Here is an 18869-nt window from a genome sequence, read left to right on the forward strand (position 1 = left end):
TTTAAAAACCGGGCTGTTCAGTAGAAAGTCGCAACACACTCACTATAAAATGTGACGCCGAAACGTGGAGCCTATCCAAGGATTAGATACTAAGTAGTTTTGTTTTGTTTCTGAAAATAATAGAAAAGTTATAAAATAACTTGTTTTATTCTAATTTAGAAAATACATGGAATATTTGAAATATTTAGAAATAGAATGTAACTTTGTAAAATAACTTTTGTTTTAAGAAACCGTTCTGTAAGTAACAGAACCAGGTATTTATGTTCGGATTACTTTTATTATGTTAACTCTTTTCTTGATAAGTTTATTGCAAATACTCTGTGAGTATTCATTTTGTAATGAGATATCTTTTTGAAACCTATGAAAGCTTTGTTTATGTGCTTCATTTCTGTACTCCATCAAAACGTAATTTTGTTTTTATTGAATCCTTTCGTTTTGAGACAAAACAGATAAATTATTGCTTTGCTTTTTTTTTCTTTTTGATTTAGCCTATCCGGTGATTTATCTTTCTTTTGTGTTTCTATACTGCATTGTATTTAAGAATAGACTATTAATCAATTTTGTTTTATTCCTTTTATTAATGGAAGTTTTCTAAAACAAAAAGAAGGGAAAAAGGAAAGTAGATGAAAGTATTCTTATTTATTTTTTTTCTCTCGGAATAGAAAAAGTTCCAAGAAGAGAAATTGTTTATTGATATGTTTTATTAATTGTTTTGTAGTATTTGAAATATATCATATGTGTTCCTTTTTTTAAATTCAATAAGAATACTTCTTGACTTAGATTTTGCTTGACATTATTCTGAAAATCGTATTTTCTGTTTTGTTTTAATGATAATGTTTATGGGTTTTTTTTATTCTTTTGAAATTTGAGTATATGATTTTCTATTCTTATTTTGAGAAATTTGATAATATATACCAAACATAATTTTGTTTTACAAATGTTAATTGTGAATTTTTTTATATATTTTTGCATATTGAAAAGTGAATTAGAAATTGTGTATCAGTAAAATGTTATTATTGATTGTTTCTTTTTTTAACGTAATTGCAAATTTTATTGTTAGTATTTTGAGTTTAAAGTGAACTTTTTAGGAACATTGACTTTTGTTTGAACTTTTTCCAACTGACTGTGCTTAGAGAAAAATAACTTTTTATTTGGTGTCGCGTAAAAGTAAACGTTCAATATGGCATTTATGTCTGAAGGTAGGAAACAAGATTTAATAAAACTTGCCACAGAACATGGTGAGGTGGTGGAAGGTGATCTTAAAGTGATTGAATTACGCGAATTAATATTGAAAACGTCGATTTACAAAGAAGATTTAGACTTTGTGAAAAATACCCTAGAAAACATTTCGACTGAAAGATTAGAACGTGAGGAACGAGAACGTGTCGCTGATACAAAAGAAAGAATAGAATGGGGCAGAGCTTACGAGTCGGAGAAACTTCGTCTACTTTTGGAATCTCAGAAGTTGGAGCAGACTTTGAACTTTTGCCTGCAGACCAACAAGCTACATTTAACTTGAAAAAGTGGCTCCCTGACTTTGACCCGCAGGATGGGGACATGACCCTATTCTTAAATCTATTCGAACGTCAAATGAAAATTCTAAAAATAGGTAAACAGAACTGGGTTGCTCATCTTCTAGGGCTACTACCCAATAGTGTGGCACAGCTCATCGCAAGAGAACCAGAACAGGAAGCACATAATTTTGATCATATTAGATCCATGTTACTTCAACGGTTTAAATTAAGCGCTGAGAGGATGCGACAACTCTTTGCAACTCACAAGAAAAAATCTGAAAGCACATGGAAAGACTTCCATTTTGAACTGCGTAGCTATTTTGAAGCATGGCTAGTAGAATTGAACATAACGAAGATTGAAGAATTAAAAGATCTAATGATCCTGGATCAAATGAAGAAACAAGTTCTTCCCGAAGTCAAGAACCCTTTTATTGATGCATGGAGTGAATGGGTTACCCCAAATAATCTAGTGGAGAAATTGGACAGTTATGACAACTTACGCTCTGTAAACCTAAAGCTTCCCCCAAAGCCACATGAAACAAAAGCTATTTATCCAAAAAGGAATTAATATAACCTGATTTGAATAAAGAGATGGTAGACAGGGTCTGCTGTGGATTCCCAGTCAAAGTAGGCGGAATCCCGGGATCCCCAGTCAAAGTAGGCGGGATCCCAACTACAAAGACAGACCCCCTCTATCATGCTATGGCTGTGGAGCGCCAGGAGCTGTAAAGACAAAATGTGCGAAATGTAATCCTATGGTTCAATAAGACAGCATTCAACCTCCAATCCTTAATCACATGAACTTCCATTGTATCGCAATGGGAAGCCAGCCATCAAGCATTATTGAAATTACGATTTGTGGCTCCCAAGCAGCAGTGTGTGCTGACACTGGAGCTACACATTCGGTTGCCTGAGAAAAACTTTACCATCTCAAGAATAATGGACGAAGATTCAAAAATAGTATTGCTGTCATGGCCCTAGCCGACGGGCATGTACAAAAAAAACAAAACAAAAAAAAAAAAAAGAAAACAGATATACTCACAACGACGGTAGATATTGGTGTGGCAGGAAAAGTTATCCCCACGAAACTTATAGTCTTGAAGAATTCCAAGCGAAAACGAACTCTTCTCGGTACAGATTTTCTGAGAGCCGCAGGTATCGTTCTGGATCTTCAGAAAGGACTTTGGTATTTCTCAGAGGCTCCTCACCAATCGTTTAACTTTATTTAACCTCCAGATGATATTTAGTCGCTCTTGGTTGTACCTGTTGCATCCCATCCCTGTCAACTTCGAGAAAATGAGGGTACCTATCTCTCGGATGAACGAAGGTACGAGAAATGTTCCAATCAGGGGGGGAGAACCAACTCCTTTCATCGAGCATCGAATCAACACTGGTGATCATCTCCCAGTCTCCGTACCACCGTATAGGATGTCTCCAACTAAAAAAGAAACATTGAAAAAAGAAATTGATCGACTCCTTGATGAAGGAACTATTGAAGAGTGCGAGTCATCATATGCCTCTCCAGTGATCCTTATTCCAAAAGCCAACGGTACCATGAGACTTTGTATAGACTACATGAAACTGAATTCCATCACTGTTCCAGACTCTTATCCATTTCCACGAATGGACAATCTTCTACATGTGGCAAAGTCGACCCCTTTCATGTCAGCAATTGATCTGAAAGCCGGTTATCATCAAGTAAAGGTCCATCGAGATGATCAGTTTGTTTGCCCTTTTGGAACAGACCGCTTCAAAAGGATGCCATTTGGACTCAGAAATGCACCGGCAACTTTTCAAAGATTAATAGACCGCTTCCGCAATGGTCTGGAAGATATCTTTACTCTCGTTTACCTAGATGACGTTATCATTTTGTTAGAGACATTTGAAAAACACCTCTCAGACTTGCAGTGTGTCTTTGAAAGACTGATCCTCTTCAAACTTCAAGGCAACCGCGAGAAATGCTGCTTTGCATCCTGCAAAGTGAAATATTTGGGTTTTTGGATAACTCAGAAAGGAATAGAAGTTGATCCTGAGAAAATTGCCTCTCTCCAGAGCATCTCACCTCCGTAGAATGATAAACAGGTCCAATCGTTTCTACAGACTTGTTTCTGGTTCAGAAGATACATACAAAATTTTGCCGAGATTTCACGGCCCCTCAGTGACCTCACAAAAAAGAAATCTCCTTGTAATTGGGGATTTCCCCAGCAGACCGCATTCGAAACCCTTAAAAAGTGCGTTACAACACCCCCAATGTTGAAACAAGCAAATGGCACCAAGCCATACATTATCCGGACTGACGCAAGCCATTATGCACTTTCAGCCGTTTTACTTCAAGGTACCGGATCAGAAGAACATCCAATCGAATATGCAAGTCGACTGCTCATTCAAGCAGAAAGCAATTATTCAACAGAACGGGAAGCTCTGGCTGTTGTTTGGGCTTTAAAGAAATTTCGTGGTTATTTAGAAGGTTCTGAAATCACTGTGGCATCCGACACCACCAACCTTTACGATGGCTCTTAACTTTAAAGTCTTCGACGGGACGACTTGCTCGATGGGCTTTAGAAATTCAAGCTTTCAACCTGAAAGTTTTGTATGTTGCTGGAAAAGCCAATGTAGTTGCAGACATGCTCAGTATACCTGTATGTGATGAGAAAGAATCTCCTTATGAAGTGTGTAACATAGCCATTGCTGACCTGCCTGTCAGAAGTGCTGACAGTATTGACAGTTTCGAATCTACTCAGAAAACAGAAGATTATGCCAACTGGACAGAACGTGGGTTCTTAATGAATCAAGGTGTTCTTTACAGATATTTGCCAGATGCTGATTCCGAAGAGGCACAACTGGTAATTCCTTCTTCAGAACGTGATTCTGTAATGGAAAAACACCGATGGCGGTCATTATGGAGAAGATGGTACTTTTCAAAGAATTGCTAAGCGTTACTATTGGACTGGTATGAGAAAATACATAAATGATTATGTAAAAAACTGTCCAGAATGCAACCGATATAAAGCCAACAACCAGAAACCAGCTGGTTTACTGCGAACCCGAGTCTATTCTCAAAGATTCGAGATAATCTCGATCGATCTTTTTGGTCCATTGCCAAAGACTGAAAATGGTAAGCAATGGAAATTTATTATTAAGGATTGTGCAACCCGATGGGTTGAATTATTTCCACTATCTCAAGCAACTGCTAGTGAGTGCGCCATTACACTCATTGAGGACATATTCCTGAAATATGGAATTCCCAGACGAATCATTAGCGACAATGCGTCTCAGTGCCGTTCTTCAATAGGTGTGTTGCACCCTCAACATTAGCCAAAATCTCATTCCTATTTATTTTCCTCAATCAAATCCCGTAGAGCGAAAGAATAGAGATTTAATGTCTCGACTGGCCATATTGGTTGGAGATGATCACGGAAACTGGCATTCGAAGTTACCAATGATTCGTTTCGCCATGAACACCGCTGTTTATGATACCATTGGCCATACACCTGCATTCCTCCAATTCGGAAGAGAATGAAGGACTGTTAATGATGTTGTACAAGATTTCAAAGCAGTTGTCGAGAATGACAGTTTTGTACCCAAGATAACACCTTATCTCAAAAGGTTTGCAAACATCATGGAACGGATAGAAATGAAACAAGACAGAAGGAAGATATATTACGACAAAAATAGGAAGCAAGTATTTTATTCTCCGGGTGATAAGGTTTGGGTAACATCCCATCCCATTAGTAACAAATTTAAACGTAAAACGTCGAAATTTGCACCACGTCGAGATGGTCCATACATCATATTAAGGCAGCGTTCTCCAACTACTATGAAATTGCTAGCCCAAGTGATTCATCCACCTCCATAGGAACATATCATACCTCAGCTCTACGTTCATACAATCAAAACAAGGAAGTGGATACACCACTACATCTGATTCTCAAAAGAGGTCGACCACCAAAACTTAATTCCCTTTCCTCAGGAACCAATAGACCTCCAAACAATTCAAATTCTGTCTCCTTGCCGAGACGTCGTCGGAGCCAGAGTTCGAGATTGTTGCACCTCTTATCCCCCTTGAGCAGAGAGCGCCCTCCGTGGTGTTTTACAGGAGCCCCTTGTGGCGTTTACAGACAAGCATTTGAACGGGAGACCTGCATCCTGAGGTCGGGTTTTTTTCTATGCGCAACCCTTGCGCCACACCGAATGCTTTCGGTTGGAAACGGTGGAATCCCTCCACCATACTGTTTACTTTAACTTACTTGTCTTTTTTTTTTCTTTTCTTTTTTTTTTTTTGTAAATTTTGTAGTGTAGTGTGTTTGTGCAGATTAAAAATACTGTATTTAAAAACCGGGCTGTTCAGTAGAAAGTCGCATCTCATTCACTATAGTCTCATTTTTTAATTTTTCTACTTTCAAAAAATCATTTTTAGCATGTTTTTCAATATGAGCAAGTTAAGCGCCAACACGAACTGACAGAAAATTAGAGAGACAGTATAATGAACAGAAAAGAGTAAGCCTTCCATAATTGTATGAGTTTATGACTTTGAAGCTTAAAAATATTTTGCAGGAGAAGATATTAAGATACCAAGTTACATAAAATATTTCATTGAGAATTCTAACGAACATTAATTCCGGCGAACCAGCTGGTCATTAAAGGCGGCTAGTATGAAATAAAGGCAACATTTATCTGTTTTTAAAGTAAATGAAAATCGGAAGTTTAAATAATTTACTTAGAACAAAGCTGAAAAAAAAATAATATACTAATTTAGCAAGAAGAACTATGTGTAATTGATTTTCAACCAATTTCTACAGAACTGACTAAAAATTACTTTTATAGCAAAGTTACATAAAAAGTGATTAAAACGATTCATTTATTTATAACTGTTTTAACATATTTTAAAATTTGAATAGTTATGTCTAAAGTGACTTTATATTCTGGCAATATCATCGCGTCGCAAGTCATGTAGACGCAGTTTTGGAGTAGACTTTCCAGGATATCGAGGTAGTCTCTTCTCTAGTTCATGATGGAGTGTAAATTCTTCTGAGAACTCCTGAAAAAAAAATCCAAATGATAAAATTCTTTTCCCCAATTCTGCATTTTCTATTTTAGATGTATAAAACGTTTTAAAATCGGACGTACTAAGACTTAAAAGACTCAAAAACAAGCAAACTCGAATTAAAAAAAAATGACCAGAAACGCCAATCGAATGAACTGAAGAAAGTTGTCCGCCAGCGATGCAAATGAGTTTCAGCTCAACGATAGTATCTAAATTTTTGAATGCATACGAAGGATATGCAGAAGTTTGCGAATTCTGCATGTCGATTTCGTTTCAGAATTCTAAATCGTTGCTTGTAATTGCCCCCCAATTTCTGATTGTTTTTGAAAAGTTTTATCAATCCGTGCGGTTTACTTTGAAATGTTCATGACTACGAATAGTAAGGACTCTAACAGTTTGTATAGTTACAGTGAAAATGGACGTGAATACGTATTAATATTTCACGTGGACTCGTATCCAAAAGTAAATTATTTTGAAATAAAGAATTTGCGCTCACTACTGGCATGCCATGTCTGTATCTTCATGCATTTTCTAGCGCATCCAGAGGCGTTTTTAATCACAGTTGATCTTTAACGAGAACCAGTAATTGAGGTCCCAAAGAGAACTGAGAATTTGTTATAAGTTTCATCTTACAGAAACAAAATGTAATTTGTATCTAAATGCATTGTAAAAATTATGGAAGGGGGAGAAATGATTGTTTAAACATTGGAAGTGCACGCAAGTTAAATTTATCATATAGAGAAATGGAGCAATTCCAATGAATGTAGCATCTGAAGGAGGAATTGTTTTATCAAATTGAATTTGAAAAAAAAACACTCAAAATCCTCTAGTCAGCAAGAATATTTGTATAGTTTAGCAATTACATCTATTGAATACAAAATTTGTTGAAGTTTAAAGTGAGATATAATTCTAAAAACATCACCGAATGAAAAAGGCAAGACAAATAACTTACTTGTAATAGAAGACAACAATAACACAACTCATTCAAAATTTATAAATATTAAAGGATTTTCAAAAGTCCCTGAAAAATTATTTTATTTCCTCCTGAGAAAAAATAAGCTCAAAGTCACTAAAACAAATAGTATATTGATTATGTATCTTTCATTGGTGATGTACAAATCTTGTTTATTATTTGCCAGCTGATTTGCACATAAATTTATATTAAAATACTTGTTTAGCTTATTAACTCGCATTAAATGCACATTCTGAGACTTTTTTCCATTTTATCACAGCGAATAAGACCTACAACAGATTTTTTAAAGTAATATTTTTATTTGCTTACAGATTTTGAGTCATACTAGTTAGGATTTAGGGCTTACCAAAATTGTTTCAATTTGGCCACCGTACGTCTTCAGGATGGACCTGCATTTAGTCATATATTTTGTGTGGTTCTTTTTTCTTATATTTCCGATCTCTTAACAGTTTTTAGTGCAAATTTTGAATTACTTTGAGCATCAGAACAAGTTTAATGAATAAAAACTTCTCAAGCTTAATAAGTTTAATTTTTTTTCCCTTCATAGTACATTCTGTTCTGACAATTCTTACTATCTATTCGCTTTTTTTAATATGGGGCTTAGTAAAATACCAATAAAATTGAAATAAAGAGTGATATCTTTATTTTCTCTAACAAACGGATTTGTTACTATATAGAAGATAGTTTTTGTGTTTGAAATCACTGTTGTGACATTGCACACTAGACAATAATTACGAAATATTAACCTTTGGTGTGAATTTAGTGTTTCTAGCGGCTAGAGTTTTTGCGATTAATTCGTGGCATGCGCTTAATAGTATCCGAGCGAGTTTGGCAGCTGAGTTTGTGTCATTCTTCCATAAGAAACAGTGTTCTGCGGAGTGCGAAATGTTAGAAGATACAGAATGGCTTTCGGATTTTGCATTTTTCACAGTTCTTCTTTGTCATATGAACAACTTGAATGTCAAGATGCAAGGGAAAAATCAAATTATCGACGATATCTGGGCCCATCTTAAAGCTTTTAAACTAAAACTTAATCTGTTTGCTGGGCAACTAGCTAAGAACTACTTTTCTCATTTCTCGAGGTTAAATTCAATACCCTCAGTAAATAAAGAGAAGCTTAAGAATTATGAAGATTGCTTTAAAAAATTGCATTTTGAATTCGAACGTAGATTTCAAGATTTCAGTGCCATTCAAACAGAATTGGATCTTTTTACCATACCTTTTAACGTAAATTAAGAAGCAACGAGCTCAGCTTTGCAGCTTGAATTAATTGAGTTGCAATGTAACAATCATATCAAGCAGTTGTTTCTAAATATGCAAAAGGTAGAGTTTTACAATTTTTTTATCGAAAGTAAGTTTTCCAAATTTAATATCTCATGCCAAGAAAATCAGTGCTATGTTTGCTCCATCTTATATATGTGCAAGTGTTTTCATCTATGAACCTTAGACAGAATAATTTCAGAAGTAGACAGACAGATGAGCATTTAGCCTCGTTCTTAGAATCAGTACATCTCACTTCGAACCTCAGTATAAGGAACTTTAAAAAATGAAATCGCAATTTCATTTAACTCATTAGCATATTTAAATTGTAGTACTTGTATATTGTTTTTCTCATTTTCAAAATTTTATCTTGGCCCGCCATTTTTTTTTCTTTTTTTTTTCCGATTTTTGGCCCGTGACCGAAAAAGTTTGCCCATCCCTGGTATATACTATCAAAAGCATTTAAACGCGATAACTCAAAATGTAATGATTAAATATATCGAATTTGGTACAGGATTTCATGACTACAAATGTAGTTTTGAGTCAACTTTTTTTTGTCAATCAGTTGAAAAAAACACGTCTAAAAGACAAATATGATTTTCGGATAATTTTAACCGCATACCAGAGTCTAATCGCCAAAATCCTTGCCAAAGATGATGCGATAGATTCACTGAAAATGCTAAATTCAAGCTAAAGGTTAATAGTTCTTTATTATTATATGCTAATTTAATGCAAGGCGTTCTCTGGGATAAGGCCTTTAATAGAGAGAAAGGGAGAAAGTTTTCGGAAGACAACTCTCGCTGGTTATTATTTAAATTTCCAAAGTTTTGTCTCCTAGCGTATCTGTCATGCTGCACTCGTCTCGTAATGTTGTAGTTTAAGCAAACGAGTTGTTCTATTAAAAAAAAACTTTTCCTTTGAATCTGTGCTAAAAATTTTATCTGCCTAATCGTTTAATAGAGTTTTCAACTTATTTCTGCGTGCCTGAAATAACCTTAAAGCCTATAAATGACCTTCCGCGACATCTTAAAGAGAATGAAATACGGATCTCGTTTTTCGCATCTAACGATGGATCATAAATAAGAGTAACGCTTCAAAATTGCTCAAATGCAACTATGAAACGGGAAGTAAATCGGAAAAATGAATTGATTTAAATTGCATCCATCGAGAAAGAAAGCGTGAACGAAGAAAAATATTCAAACAAAAAATATTCAGAGCTACTAGATTAATCAAAACTGAATAAATTCCCAACCATCTGCAGAATTTTCCACATGACAATCACAAATTATCTTCAAAGTGATCAAAAGGAAACAAAAGTCAAGACAAAATTTTTAAAAGTATTTTTAGCTGCAATAAAAGATATACACATACAATTATGACTTCATAAATTTCTATATTATCAAATTTCTGGCATTATTTCTTCACCTCAATCCCATTTTTTTTACAAAAAAAAAAAAAAAAATTAAAAAAGCGGTCGGTTATTTTTATGTGTGTGTGTGCAAATACTTTACAAAAAAAATCTGTGAATGAAAATTTTTTTCATTGCTCTGTTCAACTTTGGTGCTGGTGCTTATATTCTAAAATTGTCAAGGATAAATTTATAATTCGATATTAAAATTACGGGTTGTCATTAAGATTGGAACAGTTCAATCGATTTTCAGTTGAATCCCTTCTACAACTCATTTCCAAATAATAAAGTATTATTTAATTAGATGAAAGAAAAAAATTCTACTAAAGGGGTTAATAATAATTTGGGATCGACAATCACGAATAATCGAGAGTTTGTAGGAAATTAACAAGTATCTTTCGATAATCAAATAAAATTAATTAATAATTCATAAGCAATTTTTTTTTCAAAATTTTTGAAAAACATAAAAAAATAAAACACATTAGTAAAATGGTTTATATTACATATCAGTGAATTTAACAGCCTATAAGATAATGCATTTAGACTTTTTAAAACTTTATTTACTGTTGTGTTTTTCCAAATGAATAAAATAGAATGACAAAACAACAAATCTTAACTCTTTCGACATAGTTTATTTTTGCATTAAATCGAGATGTTAAGGCCATTGAAATACTCGTGAGGTTTGTGCTACGTATGGAAAAGAAAACATTACGTTAATTTCCGTGATTAAAGCACCGAGACTGTCTCCTCGAAATTTTCTCGCATACTCATTAACAAAGCTGCATTTCCTCCTTTCTTCGCATAAAAGTGTGGACCTTGCACAAAACTGGAAACAACAAGAAGGCTAACATTTTTAATATTTCTGCACATGAGTATTTCATGCTGCATAACCTACTTAAGTGTGCATTTTGGACATCTTTTGTTTTACCCATGGAAACGAAAGTTCGATATAGAATTATAACTGTTAAGATCACATACTAAATTATTTCATTTAAATAAGTTATTGCATTTTGAGCTGTCGTTTTTGAATATATGAATAATATATAGACCGACAGATGGCCAATTCTTGGACAGATTTAGGTTAAAATTTGATAAAAGTCTTCTTTAGATGCTAAAATTTGTCTCAGATTTCATCTAACGATATTGTTGCGTTCACGATTTTTTGCGTTTACACATGTGCAAAAATACAGACCAACAGATGGCCAACCTTTTGATGGATTTGATACACAACTACATTTTAAATATTATATCTGAGTAAAATATTTTATTTCTTTACTTCTGTACGTTTCAAGTCATCCGAACAATTAAGCAAGCAATTCCTCTGAATGCATTTCATTCAAGATTTGATAGAAATATATAAATTCGTTATTAAGACCATGTACCAAATTCCGTCCTACTTGTTAAAACGTTTTTGAGTTCACAGGCAGACAGAACAGACATAATTACAGCAATGTCTTTTTCTGATTTAAGCATGTCTAAAACCTGAAGATTTATCAATCTTGAGTTCAAATTATTTGAGGATTGCAAAAATTTCTCTTTACATATTTCGTATGCGAGGAAGAAAAGAAACGAAGAACGAATGAACAACCTGGTATCTTAAAAAAAATAAATTGAAAAATACGTATGATTATTATTTAACTTCGAAAGTAGAGAAATGTTCAGTAATAAAGAGATTAGATATTATTTGAAAATTAAAAGTCATGTCCCTAACTACAATTCGTCTAAATTTATACCAACCTTAGACTGCAACTTCTTCTTTTCTATCCAAGCGAAAGGCTTCTCCGTCGACTGTTGAGAAGAATGGCCTAACCGACATCGTTTTAAAGCCTCGATAGCGCTCTCCCAGTAAGGTTTTTTTCCACCATTTAATACCTACCACAAAAATACACAACGTTAAACTGCTGCAGAGAAAATTAAGTATGCACTAGTTTAGGGATTTAACGAAACAATAAACTGATATATTTGCATTTTAATCCAGACAAAGAGATTTTGATTGGAGTGATGATTAATCTAGAATCAAGGGGGAAATTGAGGTAATTTTTAAAAGGAAAGTATAAACTATTTAGGTACATTTGACGTATCAGAACGTAATGCATTTCTTAAATTTAAGTTTCATTTTTTTTTTTGTAGTACTAAGTACTCTAAGTTATCTCAATATCATGAATAATATGAAATAAATGAATGTTTCCATAAAATTTATTGCTTTTAAAGTCCAAAAAACTGGGCTCCAAATGCAAAAAAAAAAAAAAAAGTGTACCCAAAGGATAAATTGTTGTTTCTTATGACACTTGCCATGGACAAGCCCGCACAGCCATTTAAGCCGGTGGGGGAGCATCTCTTGTTTTTTTTTTGAAGCGCCAACTAAGGTCAAGAGTACGACTTTGCTACTCACGCATCACTCATTCGCTTGCACAACCTCTTTTTACAGGAGGGCACATTCACACATCTCACAGATAGAACAACGGAAAAACAACCATGCCCAAACTGGGACTCGAACCCATGAAGCCCCGATAAAGGGGAAGACGCGCTACCTCTATGCCAGGACGCCGACCAAAGGGTTAATAATTCAACGAGCTTTACGTTAAGTGGAAATTACTGAAACTAAATTCTTCAATAATTCACAGATTTAGTCAAATGCAAATCTTTCGTTCAAATGCAAATTCATCTTAATTAATCATCAAACTAACTCCCTATTTTGAAAGTGTACAAGGACCAATGGGCAGACCGTGTAACTTTGAAAGTCAGAGTGTGGAAGGCATCTGGACCGGCAACCCACCATCAAAATTCCATGCCATGCTAGTGGGAGTATATTTAACTTTGACGAAATTATTATGCATCAGGTTCTTGTATACGATGGATCTATGTTATTGCCGTTTCGAAGCAAAATCTATCGTTAGTTCCCGTGTTTTTAAGCACATAAATGCATCTGCAATAATCGTTCATGTGCATAAAGATGGAATTTTCTAATCTACTTTTCACTCACTCCCGAAATGCTAAAGGTTTGAAATGTCGTGCAGTTGTATATTCTTAATGGCAATTTATTAATTTAATATTTCTAGAGCTTACTTATAAGTTAATTGTCAATTAAATTTAAATCTGACAGTGGTTTTACAAAATAATGAATCTGAGAAATAAAAGATCTTAAGAAAAAAAAATAATCCCTTTGAAAAGCTGGAAGGCAGAGGTAGATTCCTTTAATCTAAGTTACTATATGGTTACATAAATTGTTGATGTTAGAAACAGTCAAAATTAGAGTGTGAGAAAAGGAATTTTTAGCTTCTAACTTCTAAAATATTGCAGTTATCGAAAAACATAAATACAAAACTTTTTCATCTTAATAAGGCACTAAATTGACTTACAGGATTTTTTTTCTATCATCAATATTAAGAAAGTCATTGCGAAATGATATATATATATATATATATATATATATATATATATATATATATATATATATACAAAAGTATTAGAATCAAGTTAATAGGAAAAAACAAAAATCAAATAAAAATTAAACCAAAAAAATTATTAAAAAATATTAAAAAAGAATCCGGAATATATATATATATATATATATATATATATATATATATATATATATATATATATATATATATATATATATATATATATATATATATATATATATATATATATATATATATATATATATATATATATATATATATATATATATATATATGGGTCTGTCACTCTATTAGGTTATTAATACGGAACATACAATTATTTAAATGTCATCTCTGTTGTTTGATAAAATTGAAATATGATTTTAATGGAAATCTTTGAAAAAAATGACCCATTCTTATACCTGTTTTCGAAATAAAACATTTTAATATTAAGTGATTGGAATTAAATAGCATTGCGTGGTCGGATTTAAAAGACAAAAATGGAAGGTGTGGAAGTTGGAAAGTTTATTTATAATCATTACACATATTGGATGAAAGAATAATATAATGCTTCCAAAACTTAAATGTCATTTAAAAAACAAAAGAGCTTATTGTCAGAATTTTCCAAATTATAAATCTTGTTACGAAATTTTTTACGCGTTTTTAATCGAAATATGAAGAAGAAAAGAAACCCGGATTATAATAATTGTAAATTAAATGCGAAATTAAATATCTGTAATAAGAAAGCAAAGGTAGAATTCGAAGATTTATTTGAATTCAAAGATTCATTCCCTGTTTGAAATCAAGTGCTATTTTTTTTCAGGGATCTCACACATTTAAATGATATTTTATTTTTATTCTGCTAGCTTATGCGCTATAATGGACTATATTTTGGTTTCAAAATATAGTCCATTATAGCGCATTATGGACTATAGCGCATAATGGAAAGTTTCGGGAGGCGGTCCCTCCCGAAACTTTCCTGCACATTCCCTAATAAAGTGATCCCGTCCGCACAACGCACGATCCTTGGTCAAAGCTGCGAACTTCATGAGTGCACTTTTATTTTCAGAGTCCTGCACAAGAGCTTAATGTAGCGCAGGAAACTGAGTTTGTATTTTGGACGGTTTTTCTTCTAACGAATAAAATCAAAATTTGATTCAGGAAGATGTTTAAAAGAAAGACCTCATGCCAAATTTCATTTATTTGTTTTCATATTATAGTATTTACATATATGCAAATGTTCAGACCCGCAGACGGTCAAGTCCTTGACGGATTTGGTTCAAAATTGGATAGCGGATAGGCGGATTTCCTATGAATGGATTTCGTATAAAAATGGATAGATATATACTAATTTAGTATTAAGAACTACATGAGAAATCTCATCCACCTAGATCAAAGAATGTTTGAATGACTGTGTTCACAAACAGATATAATATTAAAAATGTATTTTTCGAACTCAGGGATGCCTAAAGCGTGGAGATTCGCAAAATTTTTCCCACAGAACTGACTCTTTGTATACTTCTTATCTGAGAAAATAAAAATATACACGATAGATATTTTTTAAATCTAAACAAAAAATGAATAAAACTCGTTAATTATATATTATTTGTAGCACATTAGATAGATATTAACTTTTACAGAAATGAAGTAAATGCCAATAAAGTAATGAGTTGAGTTTTATAATTTGTTGGGTCTTATTTATTATTGTTATTTATTTATTATTTTTACTTATTTATTATTACTATTTATTAGTTGAGTCTGAATTTAACTTTTAGTTAAATCCCTGATATTTGGTTTTATAGTTCAGCATCTCAATTCATGCCTTCCGAGCTGACATTGCATACGAAATTAAAAAAGCATTTAATATACTGCTTTAAGTTTATATTATCTTGATACAAGATCCACTTTACGGATGACATCCAGTAAGGTAACTGACCCATTTAAACAATGCGAGTTTTGTCCCCTTCCTTTACCCAATTTCCAATATCAGGTAAATTTATTGATTTTTATTTATTTTCTATACAAGCAATTTTGAAGTAGCAGTTATTATACAAGCAAAAATAATAAAATAATTAATTGCCTTTCACTTTCAGAAAAGTTGGCTTTCATTGCTTGTATATGAAAATTTTTAATTTGAAAGTATCTTAAAAATTACATTTTTTTTTATTATTTTTTTTACATAATCTAAATATTTCCACACAACATTGTTGGAGCTTTGAATTCTGGAATTAGAAAGTATTGGGCTACTTTGAGACATAAGCAACCTTGAAAACATTAAAAAAACCCTAAGAATAATTTTTTGAATTTTAAACGATATTTTATTTTCAATTGAATACATTTAAGCACGTCAAATCAAATGAAAGTATATAATGATATTTCCCTGAAAATATCTCAAAAATTATGCCAGATCCTCGGAGCTCCCCAAAGTGAAGGGTTTGCAAGGCAGTCGTATATTTTGACTATACGATAATCTGACCCTGAAATTAAATGATGCACTAACTGAAACGCGAGGATCAAATGCTGATTAATTATTAGTATACTTACATGAAGTGTTGTAGTGGATGCAGAAGCTTGGATATCAGGTGGTTTTATCTTCATTCTAGATGATGGGTATGCGTCATCTGAACCTAAGAATCCAAGATAAATTCCAGACAGTGTCCACAGGCGAACAGATCCTTGTCTAGCTGCTGTGATCACCAGTTCTTTCTCGTTAGAGAATCCCACTTTCAGAAGTGGGCCCATGTGAGCTCGAAAACAATTGAGCAGAAGCGGTGCGAATCCCACTTCGGCTCCTCCATCGGAACTGATCTTCGAATGTTGACTGTGATTTGTCTGGATCAGATGTTGAAGTTTTAAGAAAGGATATTTTTCATAATGGTGAGGCTCCGGTAATTTTGCATTGGCTGGTACGGATCCATACGATGAATAATAATCTTCCAAATTGTAGATACGTAAGTAACCCATTGTATCGCCTTTAGAAAAATAAAATCGTTGAATAGCAGATTAGAAATAATATATTTTATAATAAATGATCTTAACTGAATGACAAAATCTAAATAACTATGAGAATTTCAAACAGCCTCCATGTCTCCAAGTATACACATGTCTCAGCAGCAGTTACAAATTTCTAGGAGGGGGAGGGTACAACGTTAAATAACTCGAAATTTCATATCAATATTGGATTGAAAATGCTTATGAGACATGGTAGATGACATTGCACGTGCACGACATCCCCGATATTCCTTTGGAGACTCTTCATTTCAGTATTCCATAGCAAAATTCAATGATGGTAGCAATGACCCCTCCTGCTGTCAATATGAAAAGAGAGTAATCAGAATTAATAACTTCATAACTAATATCAATTTAAAATTAGACCCAAAATTTATATCTAAAATCCATTATTAATGTAATTAAAAAATTAAAATTTATATCTAAAATCGTGTAGGAAAAACTTTTCCTTTCACCACATATGCATATTGGCTTTTCGAGAGATTACATAACCAAGTTTTTATTATTATTTTTAATGAAATAAATAATTTGGCATTCAGTTACACATTCTCATTCTTTTTTTTTTGTTTCGTTTAGGGAAAAAATAATTCTAGAGTGAATCTCTCCACTCTGGATTTTTCTTGTTATCCTAGTCAAAGGGTATTTATTATACGTTTTGAGTAGACTCTTGTGCTTTGATACGAACTATGTATATTTTTCTTTTGACGTCATTGCTTTGTCGTTAGTTAGTGATCATATTCTGTTCAATGCAGAGAACTGTGACGTTCTCAGTTATGGTTATATAATCTTGCTGTAGAATGTTGAAATGAAGATTATCTTAGAAAACGCTGAGTAATCCGCTGACATGCAACGTCATTTACTTTGTCTGGACAACATTTAATGATCAATCATTGTTAAGTGATTCCGAGTCGTCTAGGTATATCTTATTCTCCCTAGAAGTTTTCAATCTTGGTGGTCAGACATCCTGTAAAACAAAAGAATTGTAATTGGCTAGATGTTCGACCTCGAGATTTTGACTAATTTCCACATATTACCTCTCACAAATCCGAATAAAACAATTTTGGAATTACAGTAGTCTTTCAGTATTCCGGCAGATTTAGACTATAAGAACTGTCGAATTAAGAAATAAATAGAGGTTCATTTAAAAAACGTGTTTTAAAGACATACAAAAGACATACAAAATTATACATAACATTATAATTTAAATAATAAATATCATTAGTGACTCCTAACTTGTGCCTGCAGGGGTTTACAATATATAATTTTTCAAGCTTTGACATACGATACATTTTCTTTTATTTTTGGATTGATTATTTCTTTTTGAAATAACTATATTAAACAATTTCTATAATGTAAATTGTGTGTGCTTTTACTCTTCAGACTTTTTAAGTATTCTTCTGCACAGCGGACGCAAATCAGTGTCCCAATCAGAAGTGTTGACTCTTAAAACAATAAAGTGTGTTGGGTATATACGGTCGAAAGTAAAAAGAGGCATTTAGTTCGTTTTAATATATTCCAGTATTTTGTCAAAACCAAATGTTAAAATCAAGTGCTTTGCATCTAGAAGTTCTCCTACTCTTCGTAATTCACTCTTTGACAATGTGATTCTTTGAGCATTTCTTTCACTTGAATTAATTATATCCAGGAGATAACTCTTTTGGAAGTACTGTGATGCATGTGGAGAGACAGTGATCAGAACATTGGAAAATATTTTAAGCTTGGCGATTTGTTAGGACCTTTTCTGAGACGGAACGAAATTTTTTAATGTACTTTAAATCACCAATATTACCAGTGAGACCTTTCTCAACTATAAAGGGAGATACTGAGTGAAAAATTTTGCTCTTGATTTAAAAAAAAAAAATCTTTTACATACGAAAAGTGTTGAAAAATTTACACCAATTGAAGTGTTAGATGTAAATTTTTGCCCACAGAAGGGACTCTTTTTGTCAAGATTGATGCAAAGAAGAGACAAAATTCGAACCCCGACGGCACCGCCTACAATCGAGCTCAAAAAAGGAAGACAGCTATCGGCTCTGGTCAGCGCCAGCCTCAACATTTACCTTAGTGCTAGCTAGGATATATACGCTGAGAGTAATCTCCAGGAATGTTGACTATTCTTAACGCTAAATTCCAGATAATGACCTTTCCGCTTGATCCCTAGTAGGTTAACCATTTAAAGAGCCAAGCCACCAGCCCAATTGACACACCAGTGACCAATAAAGCACCGCCTATCTAATAGGTCTCTAAGCACAGTCAA

General features: G+C 33.2%; 1 protein-coding gene across 1 annotated transcript in view; it reads right to left on the minus strand.

Annotated features, from left to right (window-relative positions):
• Window positions 1-6429: 6429 nt before the first annotated feature.
• Window positions 6430-18869, minus strand: part of LOC129975464 (WD repeat-containing protein on Y chromosome-like) — a 33907-nt gene continuing 21467 nt past the window's right edge. Inside the window, exons 6-8 of the mRNA XM_056088528.1 lie at window positions 16148-16575; window positions 11937-12071; window positions 6430-6552 (exon numbers count right to left, since the gene is read on the minus strand). Of these exons, the coding sequence (XP_055944503.1) occupies window positions 6430-6552; window positions 11937-12071; window positions 16148-16575 (686 nt within the window). The remainder of the gene's footprint in view (window positions 6553-11936; window positions 12072-16147; window positions 16576-18869) is intronic.

The sequence above is a fragment of the Argiope bruennichi genome, chromosome 1, assembly GCF_947563725.1.
Source record: "Argiope bruennichi chromosome 1, qqArgBrue1.1, whole genome shotgun sequence".
In the NCBI taxonomy this organism is placed as follows: domain Eukaryota; kingdom Metazoa; phylum Arthropoda; class Arachnida; order Araneae; family Araneidae; genus Argiope; species Argiope bruennichi.